The sequence below is a fragment of the Erpetoichthys calabaricus genome, chromosome 11, assembly GCF_900747795.2.
Source record: "Erpetoichthys calabaricus chromosome 11, fErpCal1.3, whole genome shotgun sequence".
NCBI classification, from domain to species: Eukaryota; Metazoa; Chordata; class Cladistia; order Polypteriformes; family Polypteridae; genus Erpetoichthys; species Erpetoichthys calabaricus.
The window spans coordinates 156956544-156983545 of NC_041404.2; the positions used below are offsets into that span (position 1 = coordinate 156956544).

Sequence of the window (27002 nt, forward strand, 5' to 3'; positions counted from 1 at the left end):
CTGTGTTTAATTGGCTGAGTCTAAAGATCGCTTAACTTTTGTCAAATGTTTTAGTGATTAAGTAGGCTATTACCATTTCATTCAGGCAATATTAGTCTAGGATAACTTTATTACTTGCATACTCTATGGAACTATTTCAAAATTGTGTTATGTTTACTCTAGTGCCCTTCATCTAATTTTACATTTTGCCCAAAGATATGAAGCCATCCATTGTGACAAATATGCAAACCTAGAGGAGTACCAGGAAGAGGGCAAATATTTTAGTTATAGCTCAGATGAGTGTAATAACTATAGGACAAGTTAACATAACAGTGCTATACAGAGAGAGGCTGTTTCAAACAGCCATTTAAGAGCTGCCTAGGACCCTCCAATAAGGCCGCAATTTGTTACGGCTTGTCTCCAATGTTTTATCATATTAGTTTTGAACCCCCACCCAATGTAATTTTTTATGTTTATCTTCACTTCAGGTAATAGCTATCTTGGTTAACTTAAATTTTCTTTTGTGCTTTTTGAAATTCATACATTTTAGGAAAAGGTTTGCATTTAACAAATTGACTGTTTTTATCACTTTTACCCAATATTCAAAATTGAAATGGCTATATTTGTTGTGAGCTGAATGGGAAAAAAAAGCAAAAATAATGCAGTGTTATATTTTGGAAAGATTGGTCACTTCAGTATTCAGCAGATGCAAGTAAAGGCAGATAGAAAAACAATTTTCTGCCAGTTCTCTCGTTTTACTCCATGAAACAGCATCATTAAGATTTGTTTTAAAATGACATACACTAGTTTGTGCATTTAATTTTTGAAAATTTTCTGTCATTATCCTAATCCCCGGGGAGCCTTTCTCTGATTCCTTAAATGTAAGCTAATTTGATATTGGTTTTCTTTTTCATTAAGCGGCAGTTCCTTCAAGGCGTTTTGATAGTGACCATAATGAGATTCTGAAAACAATCCAACAAGACAGCACAATATCATTTTTTCCTCTTCATCTAGCAGATATGTATTAATTATCATATGATATTAAAAAAGAAGGACGAGTACATATTTCTTGACAATATGCTATTTAGAAGTGTGTGTTTTGTTTGACAATGAGAAAATGTATACATGTATCAAAATATGGTTTATTTAATGATTCTTTTTTTATATTAAATATAAACTTTTTTTCCAGTTAAGAATGTATCCGTATTACATATCTCTTTGGTTGTGTATCAATTTAAAAATGAGGTAAAGAGCAATACGTGTGATCTAGAGATTTTAGTCAAGATCATTTTCTGAAGGTGATCTGATCTAAAACAAAGTTGGGCTCGAGAACAAAGAACAGAGCAACCCAAGTCAAATTTGAGATTATCTTTTATTATCATGTGCAAAAATGATTTTGTACATGTTATCTCTTTTACACAGAATAAAAAGTAAACATGGATAATAATTTAAAATATGAAATAAAAGATTGCATAGGCTTTCAAAAAAGATTTAGAACCTGTAATGGAAATACATATATTATGTTATGCTGTAAAGCTTACTATACTCTATGTTAAGATGTGCGGTGCCCACAGGAGAACTCATTTGCTCCCCATACCTATTACAAAAAACACAGAATGGTACAGAATGTCAATAGATGTGCTGCAGTAGGTGTCAAATGTTTAGTTAATTTTATATATATATATATATATATATATATATATATAAAATACTATTTAAAAACCACGCTTATACAGTATTAAGTTAAAAAGTGTACTAAAAAGTAAAAAAATAAGTCTCTCATACATCACTCATAAAATAAAATTGTGGGCGCTTTTGCTAAGATTTTAAGAAGTGTTTTTTGAATGTTGATTGATGAAAAGCACCCACACTTTTATTTTACGAGTGATGTATGAGAGACTTATTTTTTTACTTTTTAGTACACTTTTTAACTTAATATAAGCGTGTTTTTTAAAAAGTATTTTTTTATATATACAGTATATTATTTTCTAATTTTTAGTCTTGCGTTTGTTTTAGTATAATTTTGTAATCAATATTTTAACAGTTCCTTTAATATTTCTATCCATTACTAGCGCCAACTATTGGTGAAATTTTTAACTATTCTTCATATGAAAATTTCATTTCTTAACATGGATTAATTGATCAATTAGTGAAACTGATTATTGATTCAAGTATTGCCATCGGAAGTGAGTAAGTGTGCAAAATTTCAAGTCATTTGGACAATAGGAAGTGGGTTAAATATCGATTGCATGATCTGTACCAGACAACAAACAGGCGAAGTTAAAAGAAGCGTGGTAATAAAAATGACGTTTTTAAACAGGAGCACGTGTGCACAAATGGAAGATGTTTAAGTGTGTATTTCACAGTAAACAGTACAAAATATCGCCTCGTACTCGCATTATGTTAGGCAAATGGAGTTTGATGAGCTACGTTAGCATAACTATCAGAGTTTTCTGATACTTTTTTAATACATAAATAACATGACCTTGAACAAAATAACATCCCCTTTAATTAAGCTAAAGCCACCTAAATGCATGTTTGATTTAATTAAACGTAAAATAGTGTTGCCTGATGGCTTGAAAAGGCATTATCTGTAGGTGCTTGTTATGTCATTTTCTAACCCGCTTAATCTATATCCGGGTTGCTGGGTGTTGGAGCCTATCCCAGCCAGTGAATGATGCAAAGCAGGAACAAGCCCTGAACAGTTTCATTCACACAGTAGGGCAAATAAAGCATTTCCAATTCACCTAAACTGCATGTCTACGGACATTTGGAGGAAACCGGAGCACATGTAAGAAACACACATAGACACAGGAAGAACATGCAATCTCTATGCAAGTTGCATCCATGTTGTGAACCCTGCTCTTCTAACTGTGAGACTGCAGCGCTACTTTTGTGCCACCGTGCCACCCTCTGTAGGTAATTGCTAAATCCATATTACAATGATTTTATTATATTGTATAACATAATGTAATCTTCCTGGCAAAAACATCAAGGACAAGGCAAGAAGCAGCCCTTAATGGGGTGTCAGTCAGTCAGTCACTCACACACACACACAACCATCTCCGCAAACTTTCCAGTCAATGTAGTACACACATTTTTGAGGAAATGTGATAAAAGCCAAGCAGACACAGGTTGACCATGTGAGATCAACGCTGACTATGTCCAGGTAAGGCATTCGAACCCAGACTGCTGAGTCCATGAAGAAGCAGTACTAGCCACTGTGCTGCCATTGCATTATGTAATCAACTGAACGTATATTTCAAGTAAAAAAAATTAACAAAGCCTACAGTGTTTATTTGGAAGTAGTACATATTATATTCACAGTTTATGGAGAACTACACTGTGCCAAAGCCATAGGAAAAGCCACAATCATTTTAGAGAACATTATACAGATTGAAAGGAGGGAGTTTATTAGTGTGCTAAATCATCGGTTTTGGCTATGTCTGCTGTACTTGCCTTTTGATTAATTAACACAAAAAGTTGTTGAAAGTCAGAAGAAAAGATTTCTTGTGTACGTTTATTGAAGCAAACTGACCAAGATATTTTAGATGTAACTGTTCTTAACACACAACGAGTTTCAGTTTCTTGCTGCTTCAGTCAGTTAGTGGAGAAGAAGGCAGGACAGTGGTGAGCTGCAGGTCAAGAAATGATTTTGCGTCAAGTAATTGCAGCTGATGGGAAATTGCAAGTAGGCAATTGAATTACCTAAGCATCAAAACCAGAAGCATGACATCATATTTCCCAGCATACACAGTATCAAAACAGTCTGGGAAGAAGGAGAAAGTCATGAAGTAAAATGGACTAGAGATGAATGTTTAAAGGGAGGCATTGTGTTACCATGATGATTCACTTGCTATGCGAACATGCTGACATAATCTGGTTCATGCAAAATAAAAATGGTTTACGATAAAAAAGAAAAAAAGTTGTTGTTTACAACCATACCCTTTAGAGGTAAAACATAATATTTAACAGTGTTCATTAATTTATACCCTTTAGAGGTAAAACATAATATTTAACAGTGTTCATTAATTTATACCCTTTAGAGATAAAACATGATATTTAACAGTGTTTGTTAAATTTTTAACCATGAAAGTGTTGGACAGAATGTTCCTAACAAAGGACTACTGGACAGTGAATTTCCGTATTTTATTGTATGTTACATAAATATGCTCCGAGAATGACACTGGATTTTGTGCATATCACCGGCTTAAAGAAAACCTAGCTTCAGATTTTTCATCTGTCTTATTGAGAATGTACTTAGCTGAATGTGATTGTTGGTTGAAGGTAGTTGCCATTCAGAATAATATTTACACAAGTGAACATGCTGAGACAGAAATTGGTGTGTCTTTATTTGTGCTTGTGGTTTATTTTACTATGTAAAAATGCAGTCATCCTGTGATTAACTGGAGTAATATGTATAGATGTGAAAACAAATCTTCTATCTTGATTTCAGATATCATTTAAACATGTCAAAATACTATTATAGTTTAAGAATTAAACTAGTACATAAAACACAGCATGGAAAAGATGCTGTCGTGGCATAAATATGGAACACACCTTTAGCTGCTGGAGGGAACTGGTAAGTCAGTTTAAGTCACATTCTTCTATATGGGAGGATTGGGAGGCAAACCCCGAAAACTTAAAATTGGAAGGTTTAGGAGGCTGTAGGCCCAGGATATTCAAATAATTTTAATTTTTCGTTTGAGCTTTTCTAGTATGGCCCGGCACGCATACATGTTCAAAGGAAAGGAGCCTTTGAATTTGCAAGAAGCCACAAAGTATTATAAAAATGTTCTGTACTGTGTTTGAAAATATACCAAGAAAATCAAGTCAGATTTTTTTTTAACAACTGGACACAGAGAGGGTGAGCATGGTAAGATTTCAAGCAAATTACACAGGAAATGTAATTATTTATGGGAATGACTGGCATCTCTAGTTTTAGAAGTAGCTACACAATTTCCTTTTTCTTTGTGTACAAATATTCCTCGAGTCTCGCTTTATCTTTTTTGAGAAAACGGTATCCCTTATTTCATGTGTCAAAAATATCACTTTTTCTTTAAAATACTGCCAAATTTTGCAAAGCTTTCCTGAGTTTTAATGATTCATTTTTAATTCGGTCTCTGTAGGTGCATACTGACATTTTATAAAGTGAAGTCAATAGTTAGTATCTTGCCAAAGTGCCACAGTGAGGCCAAGTATATTTTATTACTCCTTTGTGTGCCTTTCTCATAAGACATGATGTACTTTTTATAAATAAAATTAGGTATCAGTTGCAATCTAAAAATGCTGAATACTAATGTGTGAACTGAACTGCCAGAAATCATTAATTGTGCTAATGTACCAAACATCACTTTCAAAGATAAGTCTGCATTGCCAGGTAATTTTTAGTACAGCTGTCGTAAAACTATGAGTCTAATTAGATAAGAATTTAAATTACTGGAAAACTACCTTCTTTTTAAAATGCCAAATGAAATGAAAACCTGCAAAAGTTTAGTATAAGGATTGCTTATCAATTATCTATCTATCTATCTATCTATCTATCTATCTATCTATCTATCTATCTATCTATCTATCTATCTATCTATCTATCTATCTATCTATCTATTTATCTATCTATCTATCTATCTATTATTTATTGGAAAAAAAAAAACAACTTAATTTTAAATATTGAATAAAATGTCATATTTAAAGTAGAAAGTTGTGAGAGAAATCTGACCAGGACCTTGCAGGTTATGAAAACATAAATCATTTTGTACATCATTTCATTTTATCTGCATTCATTACAGAAACAAGACAATGTAATAAATGCCAGACTAAAATTAAAATGCATAACAATGTGATTTAATTTTTTCCCTGCCACACAGATGTATACATATTATTTCTCTTTCATTTTTTTTTGATTAGAGTGTTACGTTTGGATGTTGGACAGTGATGATTGTATGCTTTCTTCTTTGCAGTTTTTAGGTCAGGAGAAACTTACCAATGTGTGTCTTTGTTAGACACTTTATCCATTGTTTTATGCAATTTAAAGAAAATCTGCATGCTTTTCTTTACTAAGTTTGACAGAGAAAATGTAGGCTATTATAAAAATTAACTGCAGTAATCTGATTTTGATTAATGAATTAGTTCAAATGAAAATCTTGAGCCCTGAGGTGAAGTGCTGTGGAGGACCAATGTTATGTGTAGCTAATCTAAAATTTTACTATGATTGTTACTGGAGTATTTTAAAATGTAACTGATTGTCTCTCTTGTATACATAGATCTGCATAATAATATAATATTTGTAGGGTCTTCTCTCACTAATGCTACTCCAGAGATTAAATCAACAGCTATTGTTATTGTACAGCTCATTCAGTTTCATTGAAACAAGTGTCGCATTTGCTTCTAACTAACTTGCAGTCTTATAAGCATTTATCATGTTATTTTCACACACGGCTTCTGCATTTTGGATTCATTTTTGCTAAATAAATAATGACACTGTGGAATCTGTGGTATATTGTTTTACGCCTGAGGTTAGATTTAAATAATTTTAGAACCTGGTAAGGACCAGATTTTTTTTTTTATTATGTCCTGATATGTAAAACCACAGAACTGTAAGAGGGTGTACTTTCTTTTTCACATGACTGTGTATGGTTCTCTATGGATATGGTAAGGGCATATTTAGAATTGTCACATAAAAAATATTATAAATAGAGTTTAACTAGTGATTGTAGGTTTAAGCTGAGAAGGAATTTGAAAGGAGTAGCTTAGCTTGGGAACACAAACAAAAGCAGACACAGTAGACACGTGCACTTCTCCCACTGTGACTGCTGAGTGATGGCTGCATATCGTTAGAGCCCTAAGGTCACCATTGTCTGCACATCTCTTACACCTTAGCCTGGAGAAGAGCGGTGCACAACCTGGATATCCATCCAGGCCCAGATCTAGACATGCAGCTCAATTTTTTTTTGTGTGTTATCTTTTCAGATTTGTCTTAGAAATGCATCTTGTTACTTTGACCAAATGTACTTTTGTCCCCTTAAAACAGATAATTGTATGCTTATAGTTAAAGTAACTGTACATTGCTGCTGCTGCTTGATTAGTATAGTTTATTTTTGTCTATTTTCGGTAATGATAAATGTTTTTGTTACAATGTTTTTTGAGTTGCAATTGTCTTTTTAAATTGTTCTCAAGTTTTTAATGATAGTATTTTAACTTAAAGATAAATAAACAAGGTGAACATCTTTTTTCACTTTGATAGCGTCTGTGTCATCAGTTTTAGTTGAAGCCACCTGTACAGATGTTCAGAAGTGGTTGCTATCATTCACACCTCTCTATGTTGAAATGTTTAGGATGTTATATTGTGGGCGGGGAGGGCAAGTGTGGTGTGAAACTAGAAAAGTATGTGTTTATATTTTTAGATTCAAATATGTTAGGTCCTTATACTTGGCATTTGTTATAGTGGAGAATGATTGATGTTTGTGCAAGTTGAGACGTACAGACTGCTACGCTTTTTCAGCTGCCGAGTAGAGAGATTTGACAGTTCACTTTGGGGCATACGTAGTTAATGTGAAAAGGCAGTGGTTTTCAAATAGTTTGGTACCCACCAGCAGTGTGTCCTGACTCGAGATGTCGTGGCACGCACGCAGATGATTACAGTCACGCTATAAAGCCGCTTGAGGCAGAACATTCTTTCTGATGGCTCCTCCCTGCCACACCCCTCCCTGCTCATGCATACAAGTCGAATCGACGTTCCTTTGGGCTGCAAAGGTGCTGTCTCCTTGTGAGTTCTAATTACATTTGGATATGTGGAGAAGATAAATTAACATGGCCAATAAATACATGTCACAAGGTATCTCCCTGCCAGCATTCCTTCCTGGGAAGCTTTCCATATTATAAAATATGATGTGTTTATTATCCAAACATTAGCATTAAACATAAACGTTCTTGAGCTTTCATTGAGTTTCTCAGCTGCTTTACTGGAGCCTGGTGGGTCTGTTATTATATGCTGGGTTGTACACGTATTTTGACAGTTTTGTCTTTTACCTGCATATGCTTTAGTGTCTTGCACAGAATCCTAGATTATTATGTTTTTTGCCACAAATATTATACTTGGTGTCTAAATAAAAACTTTAAAACGAACATTACTGAATGTCAAGACTGCCTGTCATGGGCATCTGAAGAGACTTTGCCAGTCTGGTGCAGGTTTAGCCTCAAGATTAGGCAATCGTAGTGCGAAATGTCAGTGTAATGAATCAGAACTTACTGCCTTGTTTATGCAGTCTGGAAATCCCATTAGATGCACAATCAGAGGCTACCTGTGGTGAAGCAGAGCAAAGTGGACAGACTGAAGTGGAGAGAACAATTGCGAAGTCTTAGATTTCTAGGACAGTACACGGGAGGTGTTCAATTCTGATTTGCCTCTTTAAAATAACTACAGCATTACCTTTTGTTTTCATACAGTTCTGGTAAGCAGCTGTTTTCAGTTAGGAAAGCTGGAAAAGAATTGGTTGTTTAATTTTCTTTATTATATACCCTGTACTCAATAATGGATAGACAAAGCCATATTTTATACTTTTGCTTTTCTGTGCTCTCTTTCTTTTGCACAACACAGTTAACCAGTCTTTTGAGAATGATTGTTTTATATGATCACTGTAGCAGTAAAGTGTTGTACCGTGTTAGCCATAGATTGATACAGGAGAAAGTAGGGTGAAATGACGCTTTTATTGGCTAAATAAATAGAATACAAATGCAAGAAAGGGTTACACCTTGCCTGATGAAGGGGCCTTAGCTGCCTCGAAAGCTTGCATTTGTAATCTATTTAGTTAGGCAATAAAAGGTGTCATTTCACCCTACTTTCTCCTATATGATGATCACTGTGTTATTTCTGATGTTTGAAGACAAGACTTCTCAGTAATTGCAATTTTTCCACTAGAAGTCTATACAGTATGTTTCTGCATCTTGGTCCCCAGTGTACAAAAAAAAAAATCTAAAAACTGCTAGTTGTAATTAATAATCACAGCACTGGAAAATAAATATTTTGAAAGTTGTGTTTTATATTTGCATGCTTTTCAAGCTTTTTTAGGTCTTGATGCATGGCCTTAATTTTAAAATGCTATAGTTCCTGAAAAAAATGAGTTACTCTCTTATCTCTTGCCTATTAAAATGTTTTTAGCTGTCATAAAGCAGGAATGTTAGTTTTTTATTTTGTAAAAGCTCAAGCATTTTAGAGAAACCACATCACTAAACCCTCCTCATGTTTGCAGTGTTAATTGGAGAATGAAACTTCAGTGGTTTAGTACAAGTGCCTGTTTTATTATCATTTTTAGAAGAATCCTGCCAAGTGATTGAATGAATTCCAGAAAAAAGTGTAATCTTTCAACAGTTTTTATTTTTCCGGAATATCTTAATTTTGTTATGTTTTGGCATTATTTATTTTAATTGTTTTTGGCATTAGTTATTCATTTTAATTAATGGAATGAGAACAACAAATGCATATAATCACAATAAAATATTGAAAGAGAGCTCTTTTTGCACTTGCCCAACTTTGATATACTCTTCAAGACTTCCAAGAAATGCTCCCACCGAAAGCCTTTATCCTTCACTCCCTCACACTTTGAGCTACAATGCACACGGGGAAAAAAATAATAAATGATCCAGTTTTTTTTTTTTTTCTAAATATTCTTTTTTTTTTTTCAGGAAATGAGGAGATTTAAATGAACAATTCGTTTATTTTGGCTACAGAAAATGTTAAACAACCTACATTGTAAAATGAGTATTGCTAATATGACAGATTAACAGTGTCTTGGGTTTCTCTTCTTTAAGTTTATATATATATATATATGTATAATTCTTTGGATTTTTGTTTCTCATTGGCTGAGCTTTTAAAGTAGCAACTTCCTTTTAATATATGACATGCCTTATGGAAACAGTAGTATTTCAGCAGTGACATTAAGTTTATTGGATTAAAAGAAAATATGCAATATGCATCATAATAAAATTAGACAGGAGCATAAATTTGGGCACCCCTACTGAGATATGACATCAATACTTAGTTGAGCCTCCTTTTGCAAATCTAACAGCCTCTAGACGCTGTCCTCCTATAGCCTTTGATGAGTGTCTGGATTCTGGATGGAGGTATTTTTCACCATTCCTCCATACAAAATCTCTCCAGTTCAGTTAAATTTGATGGCTGCCGAGCATGGACAGCCTGCTTCAAATCATCCCATAGATTTTTGATGATATTCAAGTCAGGGGACTGTGGCGGCCATTCCAGAACATTGTACTTCTCCCTCTGCATGAATGCCTTTGTAGATTTCGAACTGTGTTTTGGGTCATTGTCTTGTTGGAATATCCAACCCCTGCGTAACTTCAACTTTGTGACTGATGCTTGCACATTATCCTGAAGAATTTGTTGATATTGGGTTGAATTCATCCGACCCTCGACTTTAACAAGGGCCCCAGTCCCTGAACTAGCCACACAGCCCCACAGCATGATGGAACCTCCACCAAATTTGACAGTAGGTAGCAGGTGTTTTTCTTGGAATGCGGTGTTCTTCTTCTGCCATGCAAAGCGCTTTTTGTTATGACCAAATAACTCCATTTTTGTCTCATCAGTCCAAAGCACTTTGTTCCAAAATGAATCTGGCTTGTCTAAATGAGCATTTGAATACAACAAGCAACTCTGTTTGTGGCGTGAGTGCAGAAAGGGCTTCTTTCGCATCACTCTGCCATACAGATGTTCTTTGTGCAAATTGCGCTGAATTGTAGAACGATGTACAGATACACCATCTGCAGCAAGATGTTCTTGCAGGTCTTTGGAGGTGATCTGTGGGTTGTCTGTAACCATTCTCACAATCCTGCGCATATGCCGCTCCTGTATTTTTTTATGGCCTGCCAGACCTGCTGGGTTTAACAGCAACTGTGCCTGTGGCCTTCCATTTCCTGATTCCATTCCTTACAGTTGAAATTGACAGTTTAAACCTCTGAGATGGCTTTTTGTAGCCTTCCCCTAAACCATGATACTCAACAATCTTTGTTTTCAGATCTTTGGAGAGTTGCTTTGAGGATCCCATGCTGTCATTCTTCAGAGAAGAGTCAAAGGGAAGCACAACTTGCAATTGACCACCTTAAATACCTTTTCTCACGATTGGACACACTTTTCTATGAAGTTCAAGGCTTAATAAGCTAATCAAACCAAGTAAATCAGCATTGAGCAGTTAAATGTATTCAAATCAGCAAAATTACAAGGGGACCCAAATTTTTGCACAGCCCGTTTTTCACATTTGATTTAATTTCATACAACTAAATGCTGCTTCACTAAAAATCTTTGTTCGGAAAACACTGCAGTACTCAGATGTTCCTAGGAAATGAAGGACATACCACTGTTGTCTTTTTTGTTGAAAGTAGAGTCAATTATTATGCAGGCTGAGAGGGGTTCCCTCATATATAAAAGTATATATATAATTTTTTTTTTTAGTATGATTGTGTCCTGTCCAGGGCTAATTACTGCCTTGCACCCAGGATACACTCTCTCCCAAGTGCCCCCTGAATTGACTAAAGTCAGTTTAAGAATGTTATTACATGTTACAACACTCCTTGATCCTACTGAGTCTGATCAGATTCTGTGTTCATCCATATTTTGTGCCGGTTTTCAGCATTTTAGCACTATCTTTGTATACATAACTGCCTTGCTTGTACCTCCTCCAAAACTAGACCATTATTCAAGACTTTATCTGCAGATTTCATAAGCAGGATTTCAAGTGTGCTTTTAGTGTGTTCTTGCTTGACAGAAAAATCCCACTTTTTCTCTCTTTAATTACAGGGCTTTGGTCTGTTAGATTGATCTGTTTATAGTATAACACAAGCACTGTATTTACCTTTCCTTTAAGGTGCCATTAAACTATATTTGTATTTCTGGGCTAGTGTGTTATTCAGGAAATTACAGAAGAATGCTTTTGATCAGGAGCAGAAAGTTTTTTTTTTCTTTCTCTCCAGCAGCTCTTTCAGTTTTATGTCATGCATGCTTGTAGATTTAACCATTTCAAGACCATTAAGATGTGTATTGTGGTAGCCAGTGAACTTGTACGTTTTTCTAGAAAGCATGTTGTTTAGAGATCAGTCAATAATGTTCACATACGTTATCATTGTCAGGTGCTGCTTGTCTCAGAGAAGTACCATAAGCAACCTGGGAAAAGAGCATTTAATACAAACCATTGGTAATTAGGGTGATTAGGGTTATGTACAGATAATGTATAGGTAGTGCAGACAGCCAAGGCATGATTTGGATTAAGGGACTGCAGTCTTATAAGTAGGAAGAGAAATGCAGGCCACTGACCAGGGTGTTGGACTCTAAACTACTAGGGTGCCAGTTCAGTCACATTGTCCAGCCTGCTGTGTGGTCCTGGACAAGCTTTAGCATCAGTTGTTTGAATAAATAAAATCTATAATGGGCACTAATGTTGAAGTCTTCTTGAGTGAAGGCATGAGCTAAATAAAGAAAAAAAAAAAACAACTGAATTAAGTAATTAAGCTCTTTTTTTCTCAATTTGTATTATGGAATGAGACAAAATACTGTAACTGTATACATATTTTGATCTATGTTAAGTTGGGCTTCTTGGTTTCTTTCTTTTGTTGATATTTTAATATGTCACCTTTTCTAAACACTGTTACAAAGCACACTACATGAGCAATAAAGTGCATAAAACCAGTGCCAAAATGCTCGGATTTAATCAGATTTAAGTGCAGACTGTCTTACTTTATATTTAGTTAAAAATCTTTAACCTATGAACAATTTTTGAGACACTCTGTATGTAAGTCTTCTGTATACAGTATATGGGATTTCCTGAAGAGTCTGCTTTATGATAATGCAGTACCTGACTTACCTGTTCTTAACATTACCAAGAAGTGTACGGATATCCATTTATTCTTTGCAGCGTTCTACTTGTAAGAGTTGCTGTTAGTTGCTTTCAATTCCAGCAGCTGTAGATACAAGACCTAGACCCTCCTGGAAAGGAGACAAATGTTATGTGGAAAGGGTAAATATTTGCAGTCTTTTTCTGTATATAGAGTTAGGGAGCACACTGGGTGTGACGTTTCTTCTTTTGTCTCTGTGGTTTCTGTGTGTGCCCTAATTCAAGAATGACCAGGCTTACAAACTGAATGCACCTAGTTTGACGGAAGGAAAACGATCGAGCCATTTTCTTCTGGCTTGCACCCAAAGAATATGTATTAAAACAGTGCAGAAAACAAAGCCTCATTAGTAAATGGGCAAAGGAAGCCATGACCAATAATTTATAAACATCACATTGACAGTGCTATTTAAGAAAAATCTCAGTAGTATGTTCCCATTGGGATGAGTCATTAACCGAACATTTCCTTCCATGGTTGTGAAAAAAAAATAGCCATGATTTCAGAATGTTGTACTTATTTAAATATGGGACAAATTTGCTTATAAAATGTCAGCCTAACATCATCTCCTTTAATCTTAATGTGAGTCAAGTGTTCCATTCTAGAAGCACTGCATTAAGTATTGAATTCCTCCGTTGCATGGCACAAGGGGTTTCCAGGTTTCTGCTGGAAAAATTAGGCATTACTTCCATTTGCAATACATTTTGTGCCTTTCTGTCTAAAAAATTACTAATCACATGGTTTTCACAGTGCTTTTAAAAATGCACATTAAAGAAATGATCCACCCCAAATTTTTTATTTTTATTTTTTTAATATCTTTTACTTACCCCCTTTAGTTTGCAGCGGTAGTCGAGATAAATCTTTATTCTCATGTTTTCATGCAGAATGCAGAGAAAGACCTTTTTGATGTAAATAAAGGCAATAGCAACCACAGCTGTACAACAGCAAACAATTTGAAAAATAGAAGAAAAAATCTCACGTTACTCATGTCACATAATCCACCTGTCTGTTATCCAATCGTATCCTCAAAATGTACAAAATGCTTTTTTTACTAAAATATTGTCAAATATTTACTTGTTGGAATAATTTGTAGCACACTGGGGAGTCCTCATCTGGAGTACTGTGTACACTGTTGGTCTCCAGGCTACAAAAAGGACATTGCAGTGCTAGCAAAAGTCCAGAGTAGAGCGATGAGGCTGACTCCAGGACTACACGGAATTAGTTAGGAGGATAGGGCTGAGCCTTTTCAATTTAAGCAAAAGAAGATTAAGAGGAGACATGAGTGTTTAAAATAATGAATGAAGTGGATCAAGACTCAGGTCAGGTCTTGGGGGGGGGTGGCTCATGCACTGGTACATCATGTTGCCTCACCCACCACCTGATGAAGCAGCTCAGGATCCCGGTTGGCAACCCACCAAGCAGACACGCAGTCCAGTCCCATCCTTCAGAAATGACCGTCTGTCTGCCACAGCCAGGTATTACATGGGTGTCCCCTTGGCCTGGTTCAGCCCTGCAGGTCCTCAGCAATGAGGATCCTGTGAGCCGGATCACCCTCAGGAAATCACACCACATGGCCATAGTGCTGTGACTGACGCTCCCTCACAATGCATATAATGTGCCTCATTCTGGACTCTGTGAGCAACTACTCATTTGAGATAAAGACAAACCAGCAGTACCCAAAGATTCTCAGAAGTGGCGCAGTACTGAAGTAATCCAGTCTTCATCTCAGGTCACAGGAGAGCATCCATGTCTCGCAACCATATAGAAAAATAGGAAACATCAGGACTCAAAAGACTTGGACCTTTGTCCTTTTGTGGAGATATCAGGAGCACCAAACACTGCTTTACAGTGATTTCATGACCCCATGTGCTCTCCAAAAACAGGAATAGTCACCAGGGACACACTGCATGGTAAGTAAACCTCTCAGCGAGGTTGATATTCTCTCTGCAGACAGACACACAGCTGATGGCTGTGCCCAAGAGATCACTAAAGGCCTGGATCTTGGTTTTCATCCATGACACTCAGTCTCTCGAGGTCCCCAATCAGAGCTGCCATTGACTCCACAAAGATCACGCCATCGTTGGCAAAGTCAAGATCAGTTAATCTTTCTTCACCAACAGATGGTTGAAGCCTCAGGATGTAACCACAGGGCAGCTCAGAGACTGTGACTTTAAAATGAGTTAATCAAGAACACAGGGACACAGTTGTAAACATGTTAAGGGTAAATTTCACACAAACATTGGGAATGTTTTCTTCACACAGAGAACTACAGACACATGGAATTACTGATCAGGTAGTGTGGTAGACAGTAGGAATTTAGGGACTTTCAAAACGAATTAAGTGAAGAGGACTGGTGAGCTTTGTTGGCCTGAATGGCCTTTTCTTGTCCAGATTGTTCTGATGTTCTAATTAGCGCACATCATAACCACGAAACTAAAGCCCCAAGGGTTGCCTTTTTGAACTGAAGCAGGTCAATCCCACGAGGCATTAGTTTTGTGTTTATGATGTTAGCTGATTATATTGGAAGTAACTGAAAATATTTTAGCAAAACGGCATGCTTTCTGCACATTTTTAACATATGATTGGATAACAAACATATGGATGGTATGACACGAGTAACAAAGTTTTTTTTATTCTTCTTACCATGGGCGTTTTTCATATCATTGGCCGTTGTACAGCATTGGTTGTTATTGACTTCTATTCTATTTTTCTCTCCATTCCTCCTGAAAAAATGAGATTCAGATTTTTCTCGGCCACTACTACAAACTACATGGGGTAAGCAACATATGAAAAAAGTCATTTTTGTGCGGAGTATTCCTTTAACAATTACTGTGACATCAATGTTAATAGATGGCTGGATGAACTTTATTTGTCCCCAGGAGAAATGTGAGGCTTTTTAACAGATCCTCTTTAAATAAATAAATACATACATAAATGGGTAAATAAATAAATATACACACAAACTATGGACTGAATACATACCAGAATGACTAAAAGGCAAGAAGACCTGCCTAACTTGGCAGTCCCAGTCACAGTGAGGCCTTATGCAGGCGTATTGCTGTTGGTATAAAGAACCCCCTGTCATGTTTCTTGACTCACTTCTACTGAATAATTCACTCGCTGAAAGTCTTCAGTGCAGCAGGATGTGCAGCTTTGGTCATAATGGCACTCAGTTTTGTTTTAATTCTTTCCTCCTCCACTACCTCCAGGGGGTCCATAGTGTGACCTATAACTGAGCCTGCCCTTTCATTAGCTTGTTAATTCAGTGGGCCTCTGTTGAAGTGATGTTACCAGCCCAGCACACCACAGAGTAGAAAACTGCACTGGCCATCACAGAGTTGTATACTAATAATGCTAATAGTAATGATAATGCTTAATGAAGGTTGGGGAGTTTTTACACATCCTAATACAAAAATCATTCCTACATAGCTTCAATTTACCAATATAGTAAGCAGTTAAAATTAATTGATCTGGTATTGTAGTAGGGTTTCGTAAATTTCAAACATACCTCTCTTTCTTTCTTTAAAAGAAAAGCTTATTACTCGATTTGACATTTATTGTTATTTATTTCTTTTTCTTTCTCTTTTCTATAAAGGTTTAAGGCCGAACGACCTGCACTGAATGTGGTCATTTACCCACTGCTGCATGAAGGTCTTGCTGACGTCATCAGAGATGTTCCCCTTACACACCTGGATGAAATCACTTTGTTCAAGAGCCGCGTGGCCGAGGAGCCACCGAAACTGTGGTGGTAGACCGAAGAGCATGTTCATTTCATTTGAATAACTGGCTGAAAGTGATACCGTGTACAGCATCTGACATCATTTGTTCACTTCCCAAATATAAGCACTTGTATACTGCACTAAGTTGCACTGTAGCTTAGCCAGCTCCGCTAAATCCAAGGGCCTTGTTTAACGTAGAAAGTCTTTCAATTGGCCGGAGAGGCTTGACAATGTAGTGTGTTAAATGGTTATTTTATAAAGGGTCAGCATTGCCAGTTTAAAGCATTACAGTGTTCCGTATTTTTAACACTAACTAACGTCACTTATACATAAAGCACTTTGGTGTTATTGTTTGACATCATTGATGGTAACAGCCCATATAAAATATTTTGATGCTGCTTGTGGGTTTTGCTCTTTATAGCAGTGTGCTGTTAGCGCTCCATCCCTGCCTCTTACAAACCAGCAGCACAGCCTGAGATGTTTGTTTCTATTGTGTACTGTAGTGTCTAAGCAGGAAATCTTCTACTCATGCAGAACGTCTGCGGCCTGTCAGGTGGAGGCTGGTGTGAGCTATTACTCTTTCATTACTTTCTAGCTGGTGTGATTTTTCTCTACCCCCACCACCCCCCACTCCCACAGCGGTAACCGCAGAAGAACCTATCAGCCTTATTAATGGTTCTGCCAGCTACATTGTGAAGCCAGTGGACGTGTGAATGCAATGGCTAATTTTGTATCGATCCCTTGTAATTTGTGTTGAGCAGTTTAGGGATGTCTTAGAGTGTGGAAATCCGTAATGAACAAGCCTTACTCCGATCTGTTTATTCTTTATCTGTAGAGTTCACTTTCTCACAGCTGAAACGGTCTGGTCAGGTAATACGGACCAGACGGCTGAAAAAACTTTCATTGTTAAAGAGTTGGTCTGAACTTTGTATGAAAACATGCATTGATTTTTTCTTTCTTCTGAAATAGTATACAGACATTGCATTTCAAAAATTAAATGCATTTTTTTTTGCATTCATAGGATATAAACACTAAATGTGATTATTATAATTTTTTTTTTTTAATTAAAGAAATAGCATAACATTCTCTAGCTGGGTCCAAAGTTTTGGAAATGGAAAACTGGCAAATATATATATATATCAGTATGTTTTCTAGAAAGAATAAATTGATTTTGGTTCCTTGCTGTCGTGCTGCATTCATGTTTTACTTTTTGTAGACTGAATAATTCAAGATTTTTTAAAATTTATTTATTTTGGGGGGGGGGGGTAATTTAAAGTCATTCATTTTTCTTAAATTTTGTAATTACGCCGAAAATGACGAGTGGAAGCACATATGGGCTATAGTTCTCATGATCCAAAAATGATTTATGAACGAGCCTTTTCTTGCTAAAGGGAAGGCCAAACAGCCGACTTTCTAGTTCTGTTGGCTTCAATGTTTTTTGAATACTTTTGTTCGGATCCTTTTGATTTGTACATTTTAAATATAAACTCTCTCTCTGTTTTTTTAAAGGTAAATGGATTTATGAGACCTACCTATTAAAAACGTAATTACTTTGTGGAAAGCAGGTACATTTATCATGAGTATTATTAAAGCAGCTCTTTAGAAGAAAAAAAAGTTTAAATTTATTTGGTTTTAGTTCTTTTTGTTCTTATTTGTACAACTGGAATGAAATCATGGAAAATTAATTAACTAATGGAGTTTTTAATGCAACAGATATAATGTCTTAGATGGTGGTAGTGAAGGGTCTATTCAGAAATCTATTTTATGCCATGTTGGATGACAAAACCTTTGAGGTATGTAAAGAATGATACAGGGAAGAGGGTTTGTATTTACCAGAAATGATTACTAGTTTAGAACGCTGCTTGTACATTTTTGGTTCATATCCTGCATTCCTTACATGAAGGTCAGAAATTACAGCTGCTTCATTATTGAGGTAAATTCAACTCCATTAAGTGGTCACTTTTGATCATTAAATGATCGCTTTCGATTTTATTCTTATGCTTGTGAGTACCATATAAGGATTGGCAGCTGGCGCTAGTGTTGCTGCTCTGTTAAAACCAATGTTAGTGCTCTGAGCAGCGGGATTTGAACTCGGTGTAATGGCGTCATTATGGCCCTCACTGAGTACACCAGTAATGGTCAGCAAGTGGTCTGTAATGCAGCATATTACCGAGCTGTGCTGCACTGCCCATGGAGGCAGATACACTGAATTAAAATATCTATAGAAAGGGACTAATGACATGGGGGCCTTCCACCTTTCAAATACCACTTGGTCCCAAATGAAATCTGAGACCACTTAAATTTTTTTCCAATAGACATACGTAAAAACAAGCTCATCCAAACAAATTAAAATTCTGCAGTAAGAAGGAGGCTGTGAACTGGTGCGACGTCTTTCAAGTCCGTTTACTGTTTTGTTAAGTTCTCTTTTAGTTGTTGGGAGTATTTAAGCAGGGTTGTTAAAAATATGTATGCTGCACACTTTATGTCACACAAACTGGTTTCGATGTTCTGTAATAGATAAAATAAGGGATTGTGTGTTGTTCTGTGTACGCATTTGATTTTGTAAATGTGTGTCAATGAGTAAGCCATCATGGGCTATCTGGGGAAGAAGCAAACTTGTTTCTGTGTTGCTCTTGCGGTAAACCTGAAAGAAACAAACAAAAAAAAAAACACGCAAAACTTGATATATGTGGACTGCAGATTTATTTATCCTCAGTTGCAGACTTGTAAAGTTTTATAATATGCTTAAATACATGTAATTATTTTTTGACATGCTATACAGATAATATACATTTTTTTGTTCTGAATCACTTTTAAATGCTTTATTCATTAAATAAACTCCATCCTAAAATCCTCTCTCCTGCGTTTACTGAATGCTTTAATTTACTGCGTGTAGATGTGTGCTTTTGTTTCAACCTTCTAAAAGGCCAGTCTCTTAACCCAAACAGCATTGTGCATATACAGCATATAGTGCAAAACGAGGATGATTATTTTGTTTGGACCTCCAGGGCCTTGTGAAGGAATCCCAGAATGCACTGTTGGTAGTTACGGAACAAACAGAAGAAATGATGAATAAAATGTTGAGGTATTATTGTAAGATTCGTTTCTTAAAATATTTTGGTACTCGTGTACTAAAGGGACAGCAGTGAAACCTCCCCCACGGAGCCCAACACTAGAATGGGTAGGATGAAACCTTATGTCAGTCAGTCATTTATTTTCCAACCCATTATATCCTAACACAGGGTCATGGGGGTCTGCTGGAGCCAATCCCAGCCAGCACAGGGCGCAAGGCAGGAACAAATCCCGGGCAGGGTGCCAGCCCACCGCAGGGCACACACACACACACTAGGGACAATTTCAGATCGCCAATGCACCTAACCTCAATGTCTTTGGACTGTGGGAGGAAACCCACGCGGACACGGGGAGAGCATGCAGGGAGGACCCGGGAAGCGAACCCAGGTCTCCTTACTGTGAGGCAGCGGCGCTACCACTGCGCCATCGTGCCACTCTAAAACCTTAAGTGACCTCTTCAATCTGGTGCCATGCCGTCCGTTTAGTAAACAAGTACCAATATTTGATTATTTTCATCATTTTTGTAGATCTGACTTACAATAATAGAGTATCATTTTACTCTCTCGGTTTGTGGTCGGTGAAAAGAGACCCACAGCAGTGACCCTCCTATAAGTGATATGTGAGGTTGTGGCAGACAAGACCACAGTGAGATGTGGAAGTGAAGCTTGGTGATCGACTGATTTTTATTGCTTTCTATTGTGGGGACTTTTGCTGATAGCTCATCTACTTTGGGGTCGCACATACACTGTTTTTACTTATTCCTAATGAATCACAAACTTTTTCTTGCAAATCTGGTCGCTCTGACCAAATTCCATTCTCATGTTATATGAACTACAAACACACAATGTCAGACTCTAGATAGATAGATACTTTATTAATCCCTAAGGGGAAATTCTTAATGACGTAAATGTAATACTAGTAAAGCTTCAATCATGGTAAGGATATTTTAAAATTCTTTACCTTGTAAGACATAAGTAACTAAAGCACAACACTCTGGATTTCTCTACTTAAAAAACCGTCATACGTATTTCACAAGGGTTTTTAAAGTGTGTTAGCGGGGTGGTAATCATTGCTTTTCTCTTAATAATGAATTTGCATTAATCACGTCTGAATTGTCATCAGAAGTGTCCACATGAAACCCGCACTGTGCTAATATCTTTTGAGGTATTTGTAGCAAATGTGTATTTCTGCACACTTAACTTGAACTTGAACAATTGGCTGTACCCTCCCCACTCTGGAACAAATCTACACCTCCCGATGCCACAAAAAAGCAATAGACGTATCACAGGATGCATCACATCCCGGTCATTGCCTCTTCCAGCTGTTGCCATCGGGCAAGACATACAGAGCAATGAAAACCAGGAGAAATCGCCTTAAAAACAGTTTTTATCCAAAAGCAATCATGGCCCTGAACTCAAATAAAACTGCTCCATATCATTCCCCCAGTGTGCAATATAGACCTTAAGTCAACCAGTGCAATTTGTATATATCACAAGTGGAATCTGTATATTTTGTAAAATACTTTTATTAGTATTCGGTTTGTTATTATTTTCTCTTTTTGTCTTTTAACTCTTATGCCTCACACTGAGTCGACTGCACCTTCAATTTCATTGTTCCTTTGTAAAAGTGACAATGACAATATCTATCTATCTATCTATCTATCTATCTATCTATCTATCTATCTATCTATCTATCTATCTATCTATCTATCTATCTATCTATCTATCTATCTATCTATCATACTGGATATTCAGATAGATGCTCATATTTAAACAAAAGGCTTTCAATAAATTGGAGCTTTCCTGGAAGTTATTTTACTAGCAATATTGTGATTTATAACACACAGAAAGGCTGGCCCATTGGCAGCTTCTATTGGAAGGTTACTGTGGAGTTTGTCTCAGACTTTTTCTCCACAGGATTTCAGGAAGTGGGAGCGGATCTGAACAAGTAGTGCAGAAACAAGATGGTGAGCACATCAGGTAAGTTGATTTGTGTTTCCTGTTAATTGACATGAAAATAATGTAATTGTGGTGATGAATGCTGCTGCTACTACAACTACAGACTGGACAGACTACTTTCTGTAGGTAAAATGGGTCTTGCTTGTAGTTATTGAAATTGGTAATCTGATTTGTACTTTCTGTTAAATAAAACTATAAATGTACTCTTCTACTGCTGTTACTAAACTAACCTGGTTATCAGCTCCACCGTATTCTCTTGTGGAACTCTACAAATACCTAACTTCTATCCCTCCAGCTTTCTCTATCTCTCTATATATAAAATTGTATGTCCATCTGTCACATGATTACACATGAACCATTGAGGCTAGCACCTTGATCTGAAAGCTCGTGAAGCGACATGCACTGTTGAAGCAAAAAATGTGGCTGATGGCAACATCCGCAGAGTTCTCAGGGTTTGGGTCTTTCTTATGGCAAACTGCATAGGCAAAATGATTGAGAAGGTGACATCTGCTGAACGTGAGGTCAATTGCAGAAGCCAATTACTTGATAGGAAGAAGAACAATGACTGCTCTGGCATCTGCTGCCTGGACATACAGATAAGTACATGAGGCATGGCAACCTACTGGTGCTCACAAACTACTGGGGCTGGAGCCTCAGCCTTGGGAGGACCGGAGGTCTGAGTGTTTTCTAGTGGGTAACTCATTTGAGGTCATCTCTCTAGCCATGTTAGTTTCTGAAACCAGTATAAAAAATGCCTCTCCTTTTCACTTTTATCTTCTTCATTTTTTCTTACTCTTTTATTAGACCTGGCCAGTTTTAAATTGAAATCCTTCAGTTTTTTGTGTATGTCCAAACACCCTAAAATCTAAACAGTTCAGTACTGAATTTGTTTTGAAGTTCATGATGGTATTTACCACTGTGCTGAGAACAGAGAGGACTCAGTTTTTAACTTTCTTATCAATTTATGTTCTCTGATGTTATAGTAGTTTTACAACCAAGAGTTAATACGTCTCTCTATTATAATAAAAAAATTCATGGGAGGCTAGACTTTTTATCCTGCGACGAGACGTGATCTTTTGAAGAGACTTTTTGGAATGAAGTCCCACGAGACGGAGACTTTTGCCATGAGATTTTTTTCAAGTCACGCCCTACATACAACCATTTTAAAACAAGACCACGGCCCTCTCACCTCTCAATCGCGTGAATGCTTTTTGTCAGACACATTTCTTGCGCTCTCAGCTCTTATAAATTTTATCGTTTTCCTCACTTTAAGTTCCCAATTGTTGAAGACTTATTATGTCCAAATCAAAGGGTTATCAACAGAAGAAATGAGTACACGGGCAATCCTAGCACAGAGAAACGAGGAAGTCCAATGAATTTATGCCAAAAATGTCAATCGGTTACACAGCAAATTGGTTAAATGCGTATCATTAAGCTGAAACAGTTGGTGGTGATTATGCGGAAGATGAAAACATCAACTTACAATATCACAAAGAATATCTACAACCGTTAACACCGTCCGGTCTTCCTCCACACAAATTATTGTAGAAAGAAGGAGTTATTCAAGAAAGGTAATGTAGTAAATCTTCAGGGGATAACATTAGACACCAAAGGGGATCTTGATATGCCATTTGTATTAAAACATTAACAGTTTCTCGTTAGAATAGCTTTTGCAAAGACAATTTACAAATCTCAGAGCCAAACATTCGAAAAAGTCATTTTATTTAATAGAGAGAAAGAAACGGAATGCAATTACGGGCAGTTATACGTTGGTGTGGATGCAAATGTAACAATTTAAAATCTGTTTAAATTGTACGTTCATATCTGCATACGCTAGCGACAGAACCTCAAAGAGGCTAGTGCGTAGTGCTAGCCAGGGGGTTGGACAGCGAAGTGAGCAGGGGGCAAAGCCCCCTAGTCTTATTAAACATAATTGCTAGACTTTTACACTGTTTCGATGTGGAACTCCCTTATACTTTGTGATACATGGACATGTTCCATCCTCCTGTGACCCTGAATTGGAAAATGTAGGCACTGGAAATGAAAGGATAAACTTGACTTCTTTTAAAGGTGGCTGTTGAGAAGCATTACAACAAGAGTTCAAGCTGCCATTGTAATGAGAGCTTGGAGGTTTGCAGGTTGACTTCTGTCTCCTGCTCTTGTATACAAGTTCGTCTTTCATATTTTTTTCTGTGACTTTAATCCGTATTTGTAAGTTTAATTGCAGTTTCACGATTGAAAGGTTTAGCCCTCATTGAAGCTTATCTGAAAGTCTTAAACATAAGGGTCATAAGGGTTAATGAGACTGCCCTGGCAGTGCCCTTCAGGTTGGTCCCCATTCCTAATCAAGTATGTGTGTGTGTGTGTTGTATTTACATGCAGTGTACACACATTTGACCGAAATCCACTTGACAGGCCAAGAAGGCCCTGCATCTTAATCAGCTTTGTGTTAAGTCGCTCACTTGTGAGATTTAGAGACTCAGTGGTCTTCTAGAGGAGGAACCAGGGGGCAGCAATATTACCACTGCAGCCTCTTAATATTCTTGTATGTCTTTTCTTACCTAGCTGGGAAGACATTTTAAATATAAGTAAAGCAGTTGTCATCATGACTGGGTGTATGTTTGTCGCTTTTTATATTTTTTCTGTATCTTTTCCTTCATTTTCTTCAAGTATTCCTCATGAAGTGAAGCAGACCCTGGTGTAATGAGTGGCATGGGCACCAGCAGTGACAAATCTGACATAAAACTACTGTTGTATGATTCCTGCACATGCCACACTCTATTCACACCCTGGATGGGACTGGCTGTTCCATTCAGCATCTGGGGGTTCTCAGTAGTTTATTGTCTTTGGGGTCTTTGTAAATAGGAGTTTCATTTGCCCTCATTAAGGCTTATCTGAAAGTCTCTAATATAAGGGTCATGAGGGTTAATGAAACTGCTCTGGCAGTGCCCTTCAGATTGGGCCCCATCTCTTCACAACTTTCATTCCGCTTTGTTGCCCACCGACTTTACTTTACTTTAGATTAGCTTATACTGTATCAGCAGAGTCCAAAGACCTGCAGGTTCAGTGAACTGCTGATCCTAAATTGGCCCCAGTGTGTGATTGGTGTGGTTTCACCCCGAGATGGACTGGTGCCCAACTGGGATAGGCTCCAGAAGACCCTCGTGACCCTGTTTAGGACTAATGAAATAAAAAAAAAAAAAAAGATTAAAGGACCATTTAAAATATATTATGTATTCCACAGTATCTGGAAAAGAGAATATTTATCTGTCATTGTCATTTTTCTATTTACGTGCATGGATTGCATACCATTTTGTGTTTCATTTCTCTGATGTATTCTGTAAAGATCTACAGCACTTGGAGTCCATGATGACGGGGATCACAAGCTATGCTGGCACCACTGGGCAGAAGGCAGGGACCAACCTAAGGCAAGGCGCTGGTCGATCTTGATTTACAGTTAAAATGTGCCATCACAGTTAGTTCTCTACATTTGCGTTAATTTAATAACGCTGTCAGTTAAGTGAAATAGTGTTATTTCACAGTCCAGGTGAATTTGCTTTCAATTTTTTTATAGAGATTGTGTAGAGCTTTTTACATCACATTAATTTCACATCCCCCCCCCTCCCCACCATGAATGTAACAGCAATTAATCAAATATTCACATCACTCAAGAGGAGGGTGTATTGTAGATATTTTCTAAAAGAAGCCAAAAATAACTAATCAATATTTACTGTATTATACAGCTTGGAGATGAATCACAGGGCCTGTCAAAGGGGTGTTGAAATGGTCACAGTGCTGATTTACCAGACAGATAATTGCAGAACAATCCAGGCGAGCTGCACCTGTTCCTTTGCGTGGGACTGCCTTGCTAAATTATAATTATTTGGTATTTATACAGATCTGCATTGACAGCATCTTTTTGCATTGCTTTTTTAGTCAGAAGACCAGTGTAATTACCATGCAAAGTGACTGCAAATAGAGGGATGTGTGAGACCTTGGACCATTTAATGAATGCCATTGTGACGCAAGACAGTCTTGCAATCTCCACTATTGCTTTCTTGGCAAGATGCACCACCTGGCCCAGAATCAAGAAGCAGACAAAGCAGAAGAAGAAGAAGAAGGTACCGAGTCATCTCAGTGTTTTTAAACAAGTATACTATTTTTATAAGATATTTTAAAAATGTCTCTGTGTATGTGTGCATGTTTATGTATTGTATGTAAAAATATATGCAAAATGTGCGTGGATATGACGCGGTCATGGAGAAAAAAAAGCGTTGTAATTTCTACACAGTGTGACCGAAATGTATGCAGATACCCTTAAATGAAAGTGTGCAAAGTGCCCTTTAATCCCATCTGAACTGATTTGTAATTTTAAACTGTGGAGCAGAAGGGGAGAGATCAGGGAAGAATGGGTCTTTGTCCCAAACAAACAAAATGGAGGGCCCTGTAGGTGAGTGGGCCTTGCAGTGGAAAGTGGCCTTTGGCTCTCTCTAGAGATGGTTCCTGTATTGCGACCAGCGTTTTCAGGATAAGCTTCAGCACATCAAGACCCTGAGTTGTATTCAGCAGTTTTAAAAATGTCTTGTCATATAGTTTGTAAGCGTGTCTGCGTGTGTATATATATATACAGTGGTGTGAAAAACTATTTGCCCCCTTCCTGATTTCTTATTCTTTTGCATGTTTGTCACACAAAATGTTTCTGATCATCAAACACATTTAACCATTAGTCAAATATAACACAAGTAAACACAAAATGCAGTTTTTAAATGATGGTTTTTATTATTTAGGGAGAAAAAAAATCCAAACCTACATGGCCCTGTGTGAAAAAGTAATTGCCCCCTTGTTAAAAAATAACCTAACTGTGGTGTATCACACCTGAGTTCAATTTCCGTAGCCACCCCCAGGCCTGATTACTGCCACACCTGTTTCAATCAAGAAATCACTTAAATAGGAGCTGCCTGACACAGAGAAGTAGACCAAAAGCACCTCAAAAGCTAGACATCATGCCAAGATCCAAAGAAATTCAGGAACAAATGAGAACAGAAGTAATTGAGATCTATCAGTCTGGTAAAGGTTATAAAGCCATTTCTAAAGCTTTGGGACTCCAGCGAACCACAGTGAGAGCCATTATCCACAAATGGCAAAAACATGGAACAGTGGTGAACCTTCCCAGGAGTGGCCGGCCGACCAAAATTACCCCAAGAGCGCAGAGACGACTCATCCGAGAGGTCACAAAAGACCCCAGGACAACATCTAAATAACTGCAGGCCTCACTTGCCTCAATTAAGGTCAGTGTTCACGACTCCACCATAAGAAAGAGACTGGGCAAAAACGGCCTGCATGGCAGATTTCCAAGACGCAAACCACTGTTAAGCAAAAAGAA

At 37.1% G+C, this 27002-nt stretch overlaps 1 protein-coding gene and 1 long non-coding RNA gene across 5 annotated transcripts in view; one reads left to right on the forward strand and one right to left on the reverse strand.

Annotated features, from left to right (window-relative positions):
* Window positions 1-19052, forward strand: part of fbxl18 (F-box and leucine-rich repeat protein 18) — a 65597-nt gene extending 46545 nt beyond the window's left edge. The window contains exon 5 of the mRNA XM_028814404.2: window positions 16466-19052. Coding sequence (XP_028670237.1) covers window positions 16466-16622 — 157 coding nt within the window. The 3' untranslated portion in view covers window positions 16623-19052. The remainder of the gene's footprint in view (window positions 1-16465) is intronic.
* LOC127529615 (uncharacterized) overlaps window positions 1-27002 on the reverse strand; it is a 487131-nt gene that overhangs the window by 131077 nt on the left and 329052 nt on the right. The window lies entirely within an intron of this gene.